This window comes from Monodelphis domestica, chromosome 4 (genome assembly GCF_027887165.1).
Source record: "Monodelphis domestica isolate mMonDom1 chromosome 4, mMonDom1.pri, whole genome shotgun sequence".
Lineage (NCBI taxonomy): Eukaryota > Metazoa > Chordata > Mammalia > Didelphimorphia > Didelphidae > Monodelphis > Monodelphis domestica.
Window position 1 is genome coordinate 218,318,719 of NC_077230.1, and position 17,918 is coordinate 218,336,636.

The 17,918-nt window shown below is 36.0% G+C and overlaps 1 protein-coding gene across 6 annotated transcripts in view; it reads left to right on the forward strand.

The window, feature by feature from the left end:
- Positions 1-17,918, forward strand: part of CCDC150 (coiled-coil domain containing 150) — a 120,739-nt gene that overhangs the window by 70,685 nt on the left and 32,136 nt on the right. For all 6 annotated transcript variants that reach the window (XM_056794141.1, XM_056794139.1, XM_056794142.1 and 3 more), the window contains 3 exons: positions 905-1,074; positions 4,723-4,816; positions 5,519-5,688. In XM_056794141.1, the coding sequence (XP_056650119.1) occupies positions 905-1,074; positions 4,723-4,816; positions 5,519-5,688 (434 nt within the window). The remainder of the gene's footprint in view (positions 1-904; positions 1,075-4,722; positions 4,817-5,518; positions 5,689-17,918) is intronic.

A 17,918-nucleotide genomic window follows, 5' to 3' on the forward strand; every position in this document is an offset into this window, starting at 1 on the left:
AACAAAAATACTAATGTTATATCATTTTAATTATCAAGCTGAAGCCTGAAGAAGAGATGAGAAAATGTACCCCTCTCTCCCTCTCATTTCTTTGCAGAGGTTGGGGGGTGAGGGGTGGGTCTCTGGGCATGGAACTAATATTGCCTCAGACTCATAATGTGTTTGTTAGTTTTGCTGAATTGCTTCTTTTTTTCCTCTTTTTTTTTTGGACATGTAATGATTATAGAGAGCAGAGGAAGGAGATTTGGGGAAATTAAGGTGATGTAAAAACAAAAAATATCAATAAAATTTTAAAAATTTATACCACTAAACTGTCCCTACTTTGCAGTGTCATTCTTCTTTATTTATTTAAGAACCCCTCCCTTCCATCTTGGAATCAATACTGTATATTGGCTCCAAGGCAGAAAAGTGGTAAGGGCTAGGCAATGGGGGTCAAGTGACTTGCCCAGGGTCACACAGCTAGGAAGCGTCTGAGGCCAGATTTGAACCTAGGACCTCCTGTCTCTAGGCCTGGCTCTCAATCTACTGAGCCACCCACCTGCCCCCTGCAGTGTCATTACACAGCTTAGGTCACTTCCTTCTGATATCAACTGTTGAAAGATTTCTACTATGGAGAGGGCTACATATTCTGTTGCTTTTCAACAACTCTTTTAAGATAATTTTTGCAGTTCATAATAAAGAGTAGAGTCAAGCTTTCTTGAATGGAAGAAATAAAAAGAAAACCCAAGAATTCTCTTTTTCTCCCCAGCATCCTACCGCTCATTTGTCTATGTACATTGAAAAATAATCTGAAATATGCTGCCTTCCACTTACATGCATTGGCCCTCTGAAGATTCAGAAACAAGGTTGGTAAAGCACCAATTATTGCAATCAAACTTGTCCTTCTTATTTGATTTTACATTAGATGGGAAACTTTCAGCGACAGCTAGCAGAGGCTAAGGAAGATAACTGCAAAGTCACAGTCATGCTGGAGAATGTACTGGCTTCTCACAGTAAGATGCAAGGAGCTCTGGAAAAGGTGCAGATGGAATTAGGGCGGAGGGATTCAGAGATTTCTGGCCTCAAGAAAGAGAGGTATATAAAGTTTCATTTGTCTAATTTTTCTCCACATTCCTTCTTCTAGGCATAGGGAATGACTTTTTAACCTTTTCATTTTTTGGAGGCTAATTTCTGGCAGTTGAAGAATAAGCAAACTTTTCTAGATCAGAAGTAGAAGTGAACATGGTTTTCAGAAATCCAATTTTAAATTTCATTGTATTGGGGCAAAATGAAACATAATGGATTCTTGCGATTAATCTTCAGCACAAATTCTCCAACAGACTAGGGTTGTTTTACTGTTTGATTAATGCATTGTAGCTTTACTCATGCTGGTTTTTCTCACCATTTCAGGAAATCTATCCTGATTTCAGTTCGATCAAGTACAATTATAAAGATAATTTAAGGTAAATGCGCACTTTGGGTTGAATTTAAGGGTGTGCTGGAGATAGCTCTCACCAGCCTATGAGAGTCTATTAAATTTTCAGTGTGACATTTACACCTAAGAAACTGATCATCATTAAAAATTAGGGTTTGATTTATTGTTCTGTTGATTGAAAGTGTTAATCATTCAGATCAATATTGTAGCATACATTTGAGCCAGGTTATTACACATTTCACCAGTATAATCCTGTTTGAATTTACTTTTTACTTATTAGAGTTACATAGCAGAAATAAACTTCTCAGGTGGTTAATTCTGAGAACTAAAGACCACTCTCCTGACATGGACTTGCTTTAAATAGATCAACTGAAATCATAACAATAGTTAGTGGTGGGGTGTCCCTAATGGACTTCCCTGACCAGCAGGGTCCCACAAGGGAAGGGGCTCACCTTTGTGATGGGACCCGAGGAGAGATAGGAACCGAGAACCAGGGTGGAGAATGAAAGACACGGACAAGTCAGTGTTTGGATAGGCAGGCAATCCCTATGATACTCCCTTTGATAGGAGAGTATGAGTACAAAGGAACAAGAGATAGATGAGGAGATTAAGATAAGGAATGCAGGCCGACAGGGGCCATAGCCTCGGGAGGGGCTTTAGAGAGAGAGAGGGAGACGGAGAGATTGCTGGGGAAGATCGAAGATCCAAGAGGAATATTCATGGTCACCGCCTCTGTATTGCCTTCCTCTGTTTAGGGAAGTATTCTCAAGTACATAATAACAACGGTACAAAGCATGGATTGGATGGTGAGGTGAGAGTAACACCTTTGTGGGCGTGTAGATTACAGACCGGGCTTTCTGATTTCCCCGGCAAAGGAGGCTCCAATCATGTTAATGAGTCTGCCCTAGGCAAGGGCCTCATGGCCATTTCAAGGTTACATTCACAAACCTTATTGGTAAAACCTTGTGCTTGGAGACACAGTAAGCCATAGTCATTTATGATTCATAGATGTGAATATGCTTGGGATGCTACAATAGTTCCTTTATGAGTTTAAATATATACACTCCATAGATTAACAGTACCTTAAAAACATTTTTTTATTATCACTTAAAGCCACATTGCATACTTAATCTTAATTAAAAAGGACAAATGATGAAACACACTTCCCTCTTCTTAGGGAGGTTGGGAACTATAGGTCTGAAATGTTTCATATTCTCTCAGAAGAGGGTACTTAGTTGCTTTTGTCTAGCTACATTGTGTAAAAGATGAAATCAATCAAAAATTTTAATGAAATTTTTAATATTTAGAAGTGTTCTACTAGGAAGAAAAATAAAGGTTAGCTTTTTTTTTTTGAAGGAGAACCAAACTACAAAGAGCACTGGTCTCATACATACTTTTGTGCTTAATATATGTGTGTCAGATTAATTTGTATTTAATATATGTCAGATTGATAATTTCTAAATATAGTAATAATTACTACTAATAATTACTAGTTATAGTACTAAACAATTACTGGCAATAACTAATAACTACTTAATTCAGTAATAAAGTGTCATGTTGCCAGGCTACAAAACTGGATGTAAATGGGATCCATTTCCATTTGAGTTTGAGGCCTTTGGTTTAGTTTACAAAATTAGATGAGCAAAAAACCACTTGCACTGTTGTAATGAAACAGATACTTTCCACTGTCCCCAGCAGAGTTATCAAGCACTTAATAGGTATCTATTCTATAGGAGTCCTGTCCCAGGTCCTGGGGATAAAAATGCAAGAGGATGATAGTCTTTTCAGGAGTTTGCATTCTACTCAGAGAGAGAGGTTCACAAATAAGTAAATACTAGGTATTTAAATAGGAAGTGTTTTTCAAAGGGGTTCGCAAGCAGAAATTGGAAGGAGCTAGCAGTAAGAAAAGCAAGTGAAAGAGACTTTGAGGACAGCCTGGCAAGGACATGGTTGTAAGGATAGTCATTTATGTCTTTTATGAGGAGGTAGCCTGGAGCTAGATCGTGGCTTTAAACGCCAACAGAGAACCACTGAAGCTTACTGGTGGGGGTGGAAGCCAGATTGCAATGAGTTGAAAAAACGTGTGGGAAGTGAGAAAGTGGAGATTTGGGGATTTAGGGAACTTTTTCTTGGTTTTTGGCTGTGAAAAGAAGTCAAGCTATAGTTTATAGCTTCAGATAAGACGGGACTTATTAGAAAAGACCCTGATGTTGAGAAAGATTAAAGGAAAGAGGGACACGAGTTTGGACAGATTTCAGGAAATAGAGAAGGATAAAAGACCTAGAGTGCTGTCATTCATGGGGTCACGGATAGTCAGACATGACAACACCTGAATAACAGCAAGGTCACAGGAAGGTCTGTGAGAATGGAGATGGGCTAGGTGTAGGAGGCAGCAATAAAAGAGCCCTGGGAAAAAGACAGGCTAAAAAAGAAGAGAGAGTGAGGAGTTGATCAAAGGGCAAACTTTCTGGAAATGAGAGAGATTGGGAGTCACAATTGTCTTTGGCAAAGAGAAGGGCCTCTACTAAACATGCAACATCCCTGCACTCGTGAATAATATAGTAGATCCTTGGGAAATGGTGCTTATCATAAGTCATGGTGCATTATGATTTCCCCCTTTTTGCAGAGCAGTATATGTAGAAACCACCAGAGTCTAAAAAGAAGTGGAAAACTCAGTTTTCTGCACTCAGCTCTCTGCTCCATAGCTTCCTATCTCAATTATGCCACCCACTTATTATGTTTCCCCTCAAATTCTTCCCACTCCCAATTCCCATATTACCATGGAGGACAACAGCATTGTCCCCATCCCCCTCATTTTAGGTGCCATCCCCATTTACCCATTATCTCTCACCCTCCCATATCCAGCCTGTTACCAAGACTTGGTTATGTCCATTTTGCACTTCTCTTAAATTCTCCCCCTTCTCTCCTCTGACATAGCCCCCACTCTAGTGCAGGCCCTCATTACTTCATGCCTGGATTATTTCAGTAGCCTGCTGGTGGGTCTGCCTGCCTCAAGCTTCTCACCATTCAGCTGCTAACGTGATCTTCCTGAAGCACAGTCCTCACTCAGTAAATTCCAGTAGTTTCCTAACACCTTCAGGATTGAATGATCTGTTTGCTGTTCAAAGTCCTTCATAAACTATCCCCCTCCTACCTTAGCAGTCTTCTTATACCTTACTTCCTAACAAATCAGTCAAGTAATATGTTAAGACTTTTGATCTGGTGAAAACAGTTTCCTAACTTCCAAATACTATTATGCCAAGATCATTCTTTGCTATAGTCATTTTTGTTCTGTTTTTAATTTTTAGACTTCTGAATCAACAGAAAGTACAGAAGTTAGAAGAAGAATTGAATGAATGGCAATCCAGACTCCTTATTATAGAAGCCCAGCATAGTAGTGAGGTAGAGGCCAAGTTTTCATAGGTGATAAAATGAAACTTTTTATTTTTATGGGCAATGTCTTAACCATAATTATTTGAATAATTAGAAAACTGAAAGAAAATATTTCACATAAATTTCCTTGTCACAAAAGGATAACAAGGTTTGAACCTTTAGCCAGTGAAGTTTACAAGTGGCAAACAAGCTCCATGAAGTAAGTGGTACAGTGTCACTGTCCTGGAACAAAGACCTGGAACAAAATTCAGTTTGCTTTCTTTTTCAGATGGCAACTTTAAAGTATTATATATGTCAGTTATTATGATTATCTTTATCTTGTCTTCTATTGCTAACTTTTTTGCATTTAATACATTAAAACAATTAAGAAGTTAAAGGAGTTAAAGAACTTGCACCTCATCAAGAAAAATCTAAAATATATCTAATAGCTGTATTTTCAAAGCTCTGGAGACTCTTCATAGGCAAATTCTTTAAATTACTTCCAAGAAGATTGATCCCTTCACTCAAAAAGACAGATTCTTAGAAATCAAATGCATATTCATCATAAGTTTCTACATGTTGTCACTATACTAGTAGACATCTGGGATCCTTTGTTTGTTTCTCAACCAACCACTTCTACTTGATAAAAGTGATATAAATATACTCTGTACATAGATGTTCCTTTTGTATGCTGCAAGGAAATTAAAGCTCACTGTTGCACTCTTCTTTCAGGTGGAACCACTACATAGTGCGCTAGATGTGTCTAGAGAAGACAATAGGAAGCTTGCTTTGAGCTTGGAACAGGCTCTACAGACTAATAACCACCTCCAAAAAATGCTGGACCATATTCAAGAGAAATTGGACACCAAAGAAGTTGAACAGCAGACTTTTGAAAATTATAGGTAAGGGCAATTGCAGTCATCAAAAAGGCAGGGAAGGTCTTACAGAAGGTAAATTTCTTCCTTTGTCTTGTTAACTGACTTACATTCCATTCTGAGCCAGGAATGACAAAGTAACCACCACCTTATTAATGCTTTAAATGCATATGAGTACTGGTGGAGTAACAGCCAGATTAAAATGTCTTGTTCCTAGCAATGCAATGGCTTATCTGAGCATGGAGTCTATTAAGTAATTATTTTGTTTTTGGTTCATTCAAGTCACTAATAAGATTTAGGCTATCAGAAAGATTGAGCATCTCATGTGTTCGTAGTCTACTAAACCAAAAGAAAATCAGGCATAAAATAAATACTTTCACTTTTCCTCCAATTTTGCTACAATTTTTTAGGGAATTTATATCTAGGAAAAAATACTAACTGTATATAAGTATTTCCATCCCTTAATATAATGTTATGTCTCACAGATGAAAGGGTAATTGGAAGAAAGGATCACTTTTGATAATACACCCAGAGATCAATGCAAGTTTTATATTCTGATCAAAAGTTTTATAGGCTTTTTCAACCTATTAAAAAACTGTTTAAGACAACTATTATTATAGTTGTATAGTACAGTAACTTGGAGATACATTAGGAACCATTCACTTGATAAGCAAGACACAAAGGTCAATAATAATAACTGATTTTTATATAGCACTTTAAATTTTACCAAGCACCTTATATATATATATATATATATATATAAAACTTTTCTTTATACTTTCAGTGACCTCATGACTTTAATTATTATCTCTAAACAAATGATCCCCAAAATTATATTTTCATACCCACTTTCTCTCCTAAGTTCCAGTCTTTCATCACCAACTGACACCAACTGTTGTTCATTTCAAATAGGATGTCTTAGAAGCCTCAAACTCAAAATGTCCCAAGTCAAATTCTATCTTTCCCCCAAAATTCTCCACTCTTTTTCCTGTACCCTTCCAATAACTGAGGTTCACAACCTTAGAGTCATCCTTAATTCCTTACTCTCCTTCATCCCTTATAGAGTTACCAAGTCCTATCAATTTTTACCTCCATGACATCTCTTGCATCTGTCTTGCCATTGGACTTTGATGACTCTGGAGAGTGAGTCTAACAATTTTGTACAACTCTGCCTTACTTAAATGCATTTTATGAATGAGTCAAAAGATATCAGTGCTGTAATTTTGTCCTTTTCAAGTACAAAGGACAACAGTTAATTTACCAACTTATATGTCCACCATTGTAGTTCAGCCTCTTCAAGGCTATCTGAGGCTGTCCTAATTGGTCTTTCAGCCTCACCTCTCTTCCCACTCTAGTCCGTCCTCTATATAATATGCATAGTGATATTTTTTATAACACAAGCAATTCTCATGTTCAATAAACTCCAATAGCTCCCTGCTTCTTTAAGGGTCAGATATGAGCTTCTCTGTTCAACATTTAATACTCTTGAATATCTGATTCCAACATGCCTCCAAGTCTTACTTTATGTTATTAATCTCCTTTGTGCATTCTGTGACTAGGCCTCACACAAAATATTTCATCTCTTGTCTTCATGTTTTTGCAGTGGCTGTCTTTCCATACCTAGAATGTAGTCAGTCTTCATTGTTCCCAGATTCTATATTTTCAAATTTATCTGCTTGCTAAAATTTATTTGTAACCCCCAAATCAATATTTGCCACCCTCACACATCTTTCCTAGACCTACACAAAGCATCAAAAACTTTGAGTTATCAATTATGCACATTTCCAACCGAGGTCAAAGAAGGCAATGCACTGCCATTTTGTTCTGGCTCTCATTCTACAAACAAATGTTCTTTTCAGTCTATTTAGTGCCACTGTTTTTGTATTTTTATGCTTTGTTTTTTTGGGTGATTTCACTATTTTAAATGGCCCCAAGCATAGTATTGAAGTGTGACCTAGTGTGCTTAAGGACAAGAAGATGGTGATGTGCCTTACGGAGAAAATATGTGTTAGATAGCTTTCATTCAGACATGAGTTAAAGTGCTGTTGGCTGTGAGGTCAATGTTAATGAATCCACAATATGAGGCATCCAGAAAAGGGAAGCGGAAATTCACAGCCACTAAAGAAAGTGCTAAAGTAAATGATGAGAACAGAGGCTCATGGGAACCTAACCCTGTATTTATCCCTGTGAATAGTGACTCAATATTTGACTCAATATTCACTCATTCAGTGTTCAAGGCAACATGATAGAACGTAAGTACCACAAATGATGAGAATCAATTGCACTTTGCATCTCTGCTTCTTAGAACTCAGAGTTCCTTTCAAAGCTCAATTCAAGTGCCACCTTTTTTTTTTAATCCTCATTTCCTGTCTTAGAATCAACACTATGCATTGGTTCTAAGGCAGAAGAACAGTAAGGGGTAGGCAGTAGGGGTTAAGTGACTTACCCAGGGTCACACAGCTAGAAAGTGTCTGAGGTCAGGATCATCTACTCCCTCCCTTCTAAATCCAAGGATCCACCTAATGGCCCCCTCAAGTGCCACCTTCTACATAGAGACTTTCATGATCTTTTCATGGCTTTTCATCCAAAAAATTACCTTGTATTTACTTTTTTTATATTTACATATTTTAAGGAATTTAGGTCTGTCTGGCCTAAGGTTAAACTCCTTTACATAAATATAAACTAGGTAATTCTCTTTAACTTTACTGCTTCTATGAAAATGCTGCTAATAACAATAAAATAGTAATAATTCCATTGATAATAACTAGCATTTATTTGGTACATGGATGTTTATAAGGAAGGATATAGTTTAAAATCCCATTTCTGACTCTCACTATGTGACCTGACAAGTTTTGTGTCTTAGGCAATTCCTTAGCATATAACTCCTGAATATTGGTTAGCTTACCATTTACCTGTATTGCTGATAGACATTCCTCTAGATCCGTGAAGGTGAACCTATGACACATGTGTCAGCCCAGACATGCATAGCCATTGTCAATGACACATGGATGCATGCGGCCACATACAGAGAAGTCTGGTGCCGCATTCCGAGAAGGACATTTCATCCTCAACTCCTACATGGCCAGGTGCAGTAGTCAAGGATAAAACATTTGCTGTAGTGTAGGCCAAAACAAAAGAACTCTGGCACAGAGTGTCTAGTTCTGGGACTTCCGGTTAGGCTGTTAGGGGATCTTTGTTCTCATGTCTGGCCAGTGGAGCAGGGAGCAGCAGAATGCCGTGGGGGACACATCTCTGTGGGCCCTGTGATTGCCATTACCAGCAACCATGCAACCACAGCAACCATCATCCAATCTACTGTTCTGGGGTATCATGGATTTCTAATTGACCATCATTACTGAGATAAGTGAGGGGGAGGCTGGGAGAGGCGAGGGCCTATGCTATGGGTGCCATTTTCTGCCATTAGAAATAGTAGCAGCCATCTTAATTTACATAAGGAACACCATCTTGCAGCATAGTGTAGACTCCATTTCACTTTTACTGTTGTGCATCCTTATTAACTCCTATCTCTGCTTTCCTAAAAACCCTTTCCTAAAAGACAATTACATGTGTCATCTTGTGGTCAGTTGGGCTAGTTAACCACTAATTGCCTACTGGGCTAACAGGCTATCTATAATTCTATCTTCTGTCACTGCCCCCTGATGGAGAACCCAAAAAATAAAAACCAAGGTTAAGTAAAGGAAGTGGTAGTAGCAGTAGCTGACCCTTTCAAGAGACATGGACTGAGATGTATGACATGATAGAAAAAAAATGGCCCTTTGCATTCTATGTACTGACATGCTAATAAGCAGAAGGTGGAATATAAATAGACATTTTGAAACTAATTATTCCCAGTTCTTGAAAAAAAGTGAGGATGAAAGGAAGGAATATATTTCCAGGCAGCTACACCTTTATAAGAGCCAATCTAATTCCATCCTTAAATTTGTAAAAGGGTCTACATATTTAATATCTGCAAGTTTGAGCAGTGCTCACTCCCTAGTTCAGCATGGAAAAGCACTCAGGGAGGGAGAATTTATTAAACAAACTCTCCTAAGATGTGCACCAGTTCTATTTCATGATATGCAGAATAAAGATGCAATTATTAAGAGAATATCTGATTTACCACTCAGTAGGATTATCATAAAAGATTGAATAATGAAACTGGACACAAACATACAACATCAATTAAAGAGAGATATAAGTAATTGTAAATATTTTTCTATCTCGATGAAACTAGTGATGTTACATCACATACTCAGCTGGCCATTATTGGTCGATATTCTGATGGTCTCACAATAAGAAAAAAGTTGATAAAGTTAGTATCAGTGCCAACAAGTACATCAGGAAGCAAAAAAAAAAAGTAAGGTTGTTATACAAACATACTGTGACCTAAGCATTGATATGTCTAAAGTTGTGTCAGTGATGACAGATGGGGCACCAAACATGGTGGGGAAAAAAGCCAGATTTGTCCAATTGTTTACGGTAGCTATTGGATATCTGATTGTGCCTTTTAATTGTATTATCCATTAGGAGGATTTATGTGCCAAGGCAGGTTTCACTGACTTAAATGACTTAATGTCAGTTGTTACAAAAACAGTTAATAGCTGCTTCACAAGCAAGAATTTTCTGCACTTTTACTGGAGGTTGATTCCACCTACAGTGGACTGCTGATGTACAATAATGTAAGATGGCTGAACTGAGACAAAGTACTTGAGCGCATTGTGGAGTGCTTTGAAGAAATTAAGATATTTCTTGAGGATAAGGATCTGGGAAACTTTCCTCAGCTCAATGATGATAAGTGGGTCAACACCCTGATGTTTTTCACAGATCCCTCTGTTCATATTAATGAACTGAACTTAAAGTTACAAGATTTTGGCAAAAGTATTGACATGTTTGGATACATAAAAGTTTTTGAAAGTAAACTTAAAAATTTCAAGCACAATGTAGAAACTAAAACTTTTAAGTATTTTCTTCGAGTGACAAAGTATTTTGAGAAGGCCAGTGCAGCTGTACAAAACTTGATGGAACCCTTGCATATAAAGTACCAGCATGTTTTAGACACGTTGCTTGACCAGTTCAGTGATAGACTTACTCAATTCAGAAGTTTAGACCATGAAAATAAATAAGTATCCTGATGTAGTAGACTATAATAGTTTGGAATTAAATGGTTTCCAATGGATGCAAATTGATGATTTGGAGATGCAACTTGCATAATTTCAAGATAGCATCTGTGCTCAGGTGTTTGTCGATCTGAGATCAAAGCTTGAGAATCTCGAAAGGTACCACTTGGAAAATCAAGAGGAGTGCTACTATGAACAGGAAATTTGGAGTGACTGGAACCGATTACCAGACAGTTTTAGGACCCTGAAAAATATAGCAATGGCTTTACTCAAAATTTTCCCCTCTATGTACTTTTGTGAGACCTTATTCTCAGAGTTAATCAAAACCAACAAAAGAAACAGATTAACAGATGAAGTTAGTAGCACTTGCTTGGGCTCGAAGTGTACAAAATACCAACCTCCATTGAAGATTTAGCCAATGAAATTCAGCAACAAAAAAAGTCACTAATAGGCAGGTTAGTTAAAGAATTCCCCCTCCCCCTCACTTATCTTAGTTCACAGCACCCCACACAAGTGAAATAATATCAAGACCAACAAAAGAAACCAACTGACGGATGAACAAAGAAGTCACTAAGCAGGTAAGTTAAATAATTCGTTTTTGGTTTATTAAATACAGTTATATATTACAATTATGCATTTTTATTTAAACTATATGTATATCACAAATTACGGGAGTTTTTTTCCTCAAAGTGGCACACCATCTAAGTTAACCTTGGTTTTTTAGCGAATTTTGACACACCAAGTTTAAAAGGTTGCCTATTACTGCCCTAAATCCTGTTCTGATGGATTCACCAATCCTGTGTGGATCAAAATCACTATTTTCTCACTCTTCTTATCTATTATAGAATTCAGTTAGAAATTGACGTGGGACAAATTGCTATCCTACTCTTGTTGTGTTATGTTTACTATTTAGTGGATTTTATTTTTAATTTAATATTATACAGTTGGATAAAGTGATTTTTTTCTTTATAACCGAATAAAAATTGTGGGATAATAGTTCTCCTTTTCTAGGTTCATTCAAAGCGTCCTTGAGACAACTCCAATAGCACACTATGCAATAAAATAATAATTAATAAAATGCATTTGTTCTTTAAGGCTTGCAAAGCATTTTACAAATATTATCTCATTTTATCCTCACAAAAACTCTGGGAAGTAAATGCTGTTATTATCATCCCCATTTTATAGATAAGAAAACTGGGGCAAGCAGAGATCAGATGACTTGTAAATGTATGAGACTGGAGTTGAAGGTTCATCCTGTTCCCATATAGGCTAGTTTTGTTTTGTGAGGATTATTTTGAAATTCTATATTTTAAAATCTATATTTTAGAATTGCTTTATTCCAAATAGTCTAGAATTTATGAGCATTCAGCATAGTGACAGCTTTTAAAATGTTGATTGTAGATTTTTATAGGTCATTCATAAACAAGGTAATTAGGGGCAATAGTTTCATGTGTGGTGATTCTCTGATATCACTACAATGTATTTGTTGCATTATCAAGGACATTTTAGGGTTTGTGTTTGTAGGGTAAAGATTTGTCTTCTAATGTTATGGAGAGTAGCAAGCTTGTGGTATACAGTGTTAGGCATTTAATTCATGTTTTTTTTTAGGTAGTTGGAAAATGCAAAATTCTTTAAATCTGTGGTAATTTGTTACACAGTTATCATATGTTGTTCATTCTTTCAGTAGTAGATGGGAAATTTTCAGCCAGGTCTGTTTTAGTAGTCATAAGGTTAGGACTAGGATAGAATTATGAATATTCAATCTAGAAAAGATGGGTGGGACAAGAGAAGAGATGGTATAGTAATAAGGGGAAGATCTATGAATGATGGAGGCCAATTGTAAAATTTCCCTTAAAAATAGAAATATAAGAGTATTTCAATTTGTGATTATGCAAATAAACATAACTAGCTGAACAATTATGAAAAATTATCAAAAAGTAAATTTTTTCTTTGGCACTTATTTATTTATTTTGGGATTTGTATTTCTTTAATACTCCCCACTTTTCTGGAGAGCTTTCAGATACCTAGTATTCTCCTCAAAGGTTTTAATCTTCCCTGTATAAAACTCATTTTGAGTACTCAAATTGAAAGCCAACAAATTAGGGCGGAAGTTCTTAACGTAGGATCCTGGAACTTTTTTTTTTTTAATTTTCATTTTTTATTGTCATGCAAAACACACTTCCATATTGGCCATTGATGTAAGAGCACACTCATACATAACCAAAACACCCAAATAAAACCAAAAATACACTGATGTGAAAGATAATTCCAACATTTCTTTCTCTGGAGGTGGATAGTGTTCTCCATCTTAAGTCTTTCAGGATTGTCCCAGATCATTGCATTGATGAGTGGAACCAAGGTTTCACAGATAACCATCATCCAATATTGCTGTTACTTTGAACAGTGTTCTCCCAGTCCTGCTTATTTCACTCTGCATCAGCTTGAACTTGTTAATAAATATTTTCATGACTGTCCAATATATTCTATGTATTTATAATGATCATTTTGAGAGAGTTACTAAAATCAAGAACTCCTGGATTAAAGTATTATCCCTATTAGGGGTGTTTGCATTTTAACAGGGTTCAAACTCATAGACCTTAGGAATCGAGAGAACAGCTACAGAGGAAGAGGCTTCTAAAATCTGATCAGTGGGAGAAAAATCGAAGTAGGAAGTGCCACCAAACATATTTGGATTCTTCTGGAGAACTCTTAACAGGTCTACAGCTTTAATCAGTATGCTTAACCAATTTGCACTGGGGCTTTTGGATGAAGTTCTAATTATCCATCAAAGGAAGTCAAGCAAGTTAGAAAAAGAAAATGGAAACGCTGCTTAAAAAATTAAAAGCCCCAGGAGTCTCCAAAAAGACCTGCAGTCAGTTTGCCACATTTTCCAGGAGGGTTATGAGACCTGGCAAGACAAACTGATAGAAGGCAGGGGATTGCCCTTCCAAAAAGTACAGAGGACAATTGATATTTTGTGTTGATCTACAAAGGGTGTGAGTTGTTCCTTGTAACAGCATTCCATCCCAGTTGCCTTGTACCGATGATCATCCATATCTAGAATAAACTCCCTATCCACCTCTGCTTCATAGAAGCTTTCACTTCTGTTGAGGCAGATTTTTAAGCACCCTCTTCTAATTGAAGCCTTGCCTGAATTCTTCGGTTTCTGGTAACTTCACCCCTTCACTATTTGCTACCTTGTGTTTCTTCTGTAGATACATAAGAAATGTACTTGTATTCTCCCTCAGTGCTCCTTGAGAGTAAGGATTATTTTATTTTTTGTATTTGTATCCTCAACACACAAAGCCTATCATATTGTAGGTGTTTAATAAATGCTTCTTGATTAATGTTTTTGTCTGTCAAATAACTGCTTTTGTATGCACAAAGTAAAGAATGCTCCCTTCAAGCCCCAGGAAAAGGTGATAGAGTTAAAGGAATAGCTCTCCATTTTCCAAGTTATTAGGGAAAAGAAAGTATTGGTAATGATGATAAAATTCCACTGGTGCAATATTCTGTAGAACATTTCATAAAAAAAAAAAGAACAAGAGTAATTTGTTTCAAATCTATTTCTATTGAAAACCCATTGGAAAATATGAGAATAAGACAATAATCAAGCAAAAAATAATATAGCAAAAAGAATACTTTTAAAGCAATTAATATCTGTGCAATACTGATCTTAATGTATACTTTTGGCTTGTGAATTAGACCATAACAGATTTGGAAAGTACCCTAACAAAAATTCTTAATAATGATGATGAAACAACCATTATCCTAGGACAGCATTGGCTAAGGTTTTCAAGTTTGCATGCCCAAACTGCAACTTCAAGCTGCCTGCGAGCCCCTGCATTACCCCCCCCCCCGGAGCAAAGGGAGGAAGTACTCCTTATGGGTGGCTGGACAGAGGGGTGAGGTATGGACAAATGTCCTCAGGCACTGGGAAGAGGGGGAGGGGAGCAACTCCCTGAGTGCCAGCTTGGCATGCATGCCAGTACTTCATGAACACTGTCTTAGGATGACTATAGAAAGATTAACTTTCTCAACTACAGCAAAAAAGAGGATGAAGATTAATAGACTTTCTTAGATCACAGGATAAAAAGGCCTAAAACCTAAAGATATAGCTTTGGAACAAACAGGTATCACTGAACAAAAGCAAAAGCTAATGACACACCATTGGATTTGTTTAATGTAACTAAAAGAGGTTTATCTTTAAAGGGAGGCTATGAAACAATTTTGATCTAAGAATAGCATCAATGGGAAACAGTTGCCACAGGAACTCATCCAACAATATATCACCCAGAAGTCATCTAACGAATGGCTTGAGTTATACAGATTTGTTTCTGGGAATGGAGGTTTATGATGGCAATTAAGACCTAAATTAAAACCACCAGAAATTACCAAAGGATAACTTTTAAGGACTCTGGAGTTAGTAATCAATATATAGAATGTGGAAGGAAATTGTAGAAACTTCCCAACATATGACCCTAGCAGCAAAAACTTAGCCCCTGCCAAATGACTCACAAATATGACCTGGTAACTAGATTTCTTCATCAAAATTCATTATATTTCACAAGCTGACAGATTACAAATCTCCATACTAAAATTAGACACCTAAAAATATCTTTGAGAATAAATAAACTGTACTGAAAATGGAACTTTCATTTGTAATTGTCCAAATGTAAAATTAATGAATAAAATGTTAAAAACAGAATTTTAAATTTATGTTGAAATTCTAAATACTCAATATCCAAGATAAGTATAATGAAAAGCTATCAAAATATAGAGACCTTGCAGGTGAAACCAAAATCTTATGGGATTAGAACGAAGTACATATCGTTCTTGTTGCCATGCTACTATAGTTATATTGGGGTGCTTTCATTGACCCTATAGAGGATGAGCTTACATCCTAATATTTTAATCAACTATAAAAAGCAGTTAATTTATGCAACTGTATAGTATTCTTTAAAACACTAGATATAAGAGAAGAATAGCAAGATAGTGACTTGTCCCAGGATAATTTCTTTCTGAATATAATAAAATAGGATGAGATTAAAGATAATGATGATGACAACTCACATATACATAATGTTTTTAGGCTTATGAGATAATTTACATAAATGTTTTCATTGGATCTTCACAAGGCTTCATTAGGAATTATAGATGTTATTATGTTCAACTTATAGATGAGGAAACTGAGATTCCTAAGGATTAACCAATTATCCCAGAAAATTCCCAATTTAAAGAATAAAAAGAAAGGATTTGAAACTATCATACTTCCTTGAGTTTTCTTTGAAAAAAAAAATGGGAAGAGCACCCTGATTCAAGAAACATTTATGAAGAACCTTTTATGATGAAGATGTTAGAATGAAACACAAAACCAAAAGGTTCTTAAGATCTTGAAGGGAATTGTGTTATATCTCAAGGTAGAAGGTTAGAAAAATATGATAGAGAAGAACAGTAGAAAAGGAACTCTCACTTGGAGCTAAGTAGTAGGTATGTGACTCTGCCTTTTGAGAGAGGATCTGTTTTTTCTCAGAAGGAATCATATTCATTACCTGCAAGGAATTCAGGTATTTCCTCATTAGGAAAACAAGTATCCAATACAGTCTCCAGAGGAAAGATTTATAAAGTGCTTTATATACATTACCTCATTTGATCCTCACAACAACTCTAAAAAGCATACTTATCCTAAGGAAAATTAGACCACTGAGAAAACCATACAATTAAGTGATATGTTCAGGGTTCAGGATCAGAGCTTAGGTCTTCCTGACTCTAAGCAGTCAGTACTCTATCCACTATCCACTATCAATAGCTTAATAATGATGATTGAGTGACTCACATGCTAAAGGATCTTTTTTTTTTTTAAATCCCAGAACTATATATTCAGAAATGAAACAAACATTAGATGCCATCTAATCCTGGTGTTACTAGCCTTTTTATATATCCCTTTGACTGTTAGGTTAAGTCTAGAGGCATCACAGGATCATATTTTCAAATGCATGAAATAAAATACATAGGATTATAAAAGAAAACAGACTAAAATACACTTAACTATTTTAAAGAAAAAGTTCATGATGAACAGACAGTTTTGGATGAAGAAATTAAAGCCACATATAAGTATGTGAAAAAATGCTCTAAATCTCTACTGATTAGGGAACTGCAAACCAAAACAATTATGAAGTGCCATCTCACACCTTTCAGATTGACTAAAATGACAGATGTTGGAGGGGATGTGGAAAAGTGGGAACCCTAATACATTGTTGATGGAACTATAAAGTGATCCAAACATTTTGTAGAGCAGTTTGGAATTACACCCAGAGATCTATAAAACTGAAATGAAACTATATATTCCAAAATATTAATAGCTCTCTGTAGCAAAAAACTGGAAATTAAGGATATGTCCATCAATCAGGAAATGGCAGAACAAATTATGGTATATGATTGTGATGCAATACTACTGCACCGTAAGAAATGATGAACAAATTAATTTTTTTTTAATTTGGAAAGAACTACATGAGATAATGAAGAGTGGAATAAGTAAAACCAAGAGAACATTATAAAATATATAAAAAACATTATAGAATACATAAAAATTATAAAAATTTAATATTTGAAGAATAACTTTAGTATATGTTCACCTCTAAAAAATGAACTAAGAGTAGAAACATGAAAGGCATTTATTTTGCCAGATGGTATCTTCTATAGTGTGGTGAGTGGAGGGAGAGACTGAACACAAAAATAAATAAGCAAAAGAAGCTAAAAAACAATTAAAAGTTCATGGATCCTAATTTAAGAAGCTTCAATCTAGTCTAATTCTCTCAGTCCTATAATTGAGAAAATTGTGGCCCAGAGAATTTAAGTAACTTGCCCAAAATGCAAAGTTGCAGGACTAAGATTCAAACTGAGGTCCTCTAACACTAAGTCCATCATTCTTTCCTATGCCAAGTAGTTTGGAGGTAAGGGAGAGCATCCTAAATGAGCAAATTGTTATAATCTATCAACTACTTAAGAGTCATGTAGGAATACATTATACTATTAAAAGAAATTTAGAGATCATTTTTCAGTTGTTTTTCAATCATATTTGACTCTGTGACTCCATTTGGAGGTTTCTTCAAAGATATTGGAGTAGATTCACCATTTCCT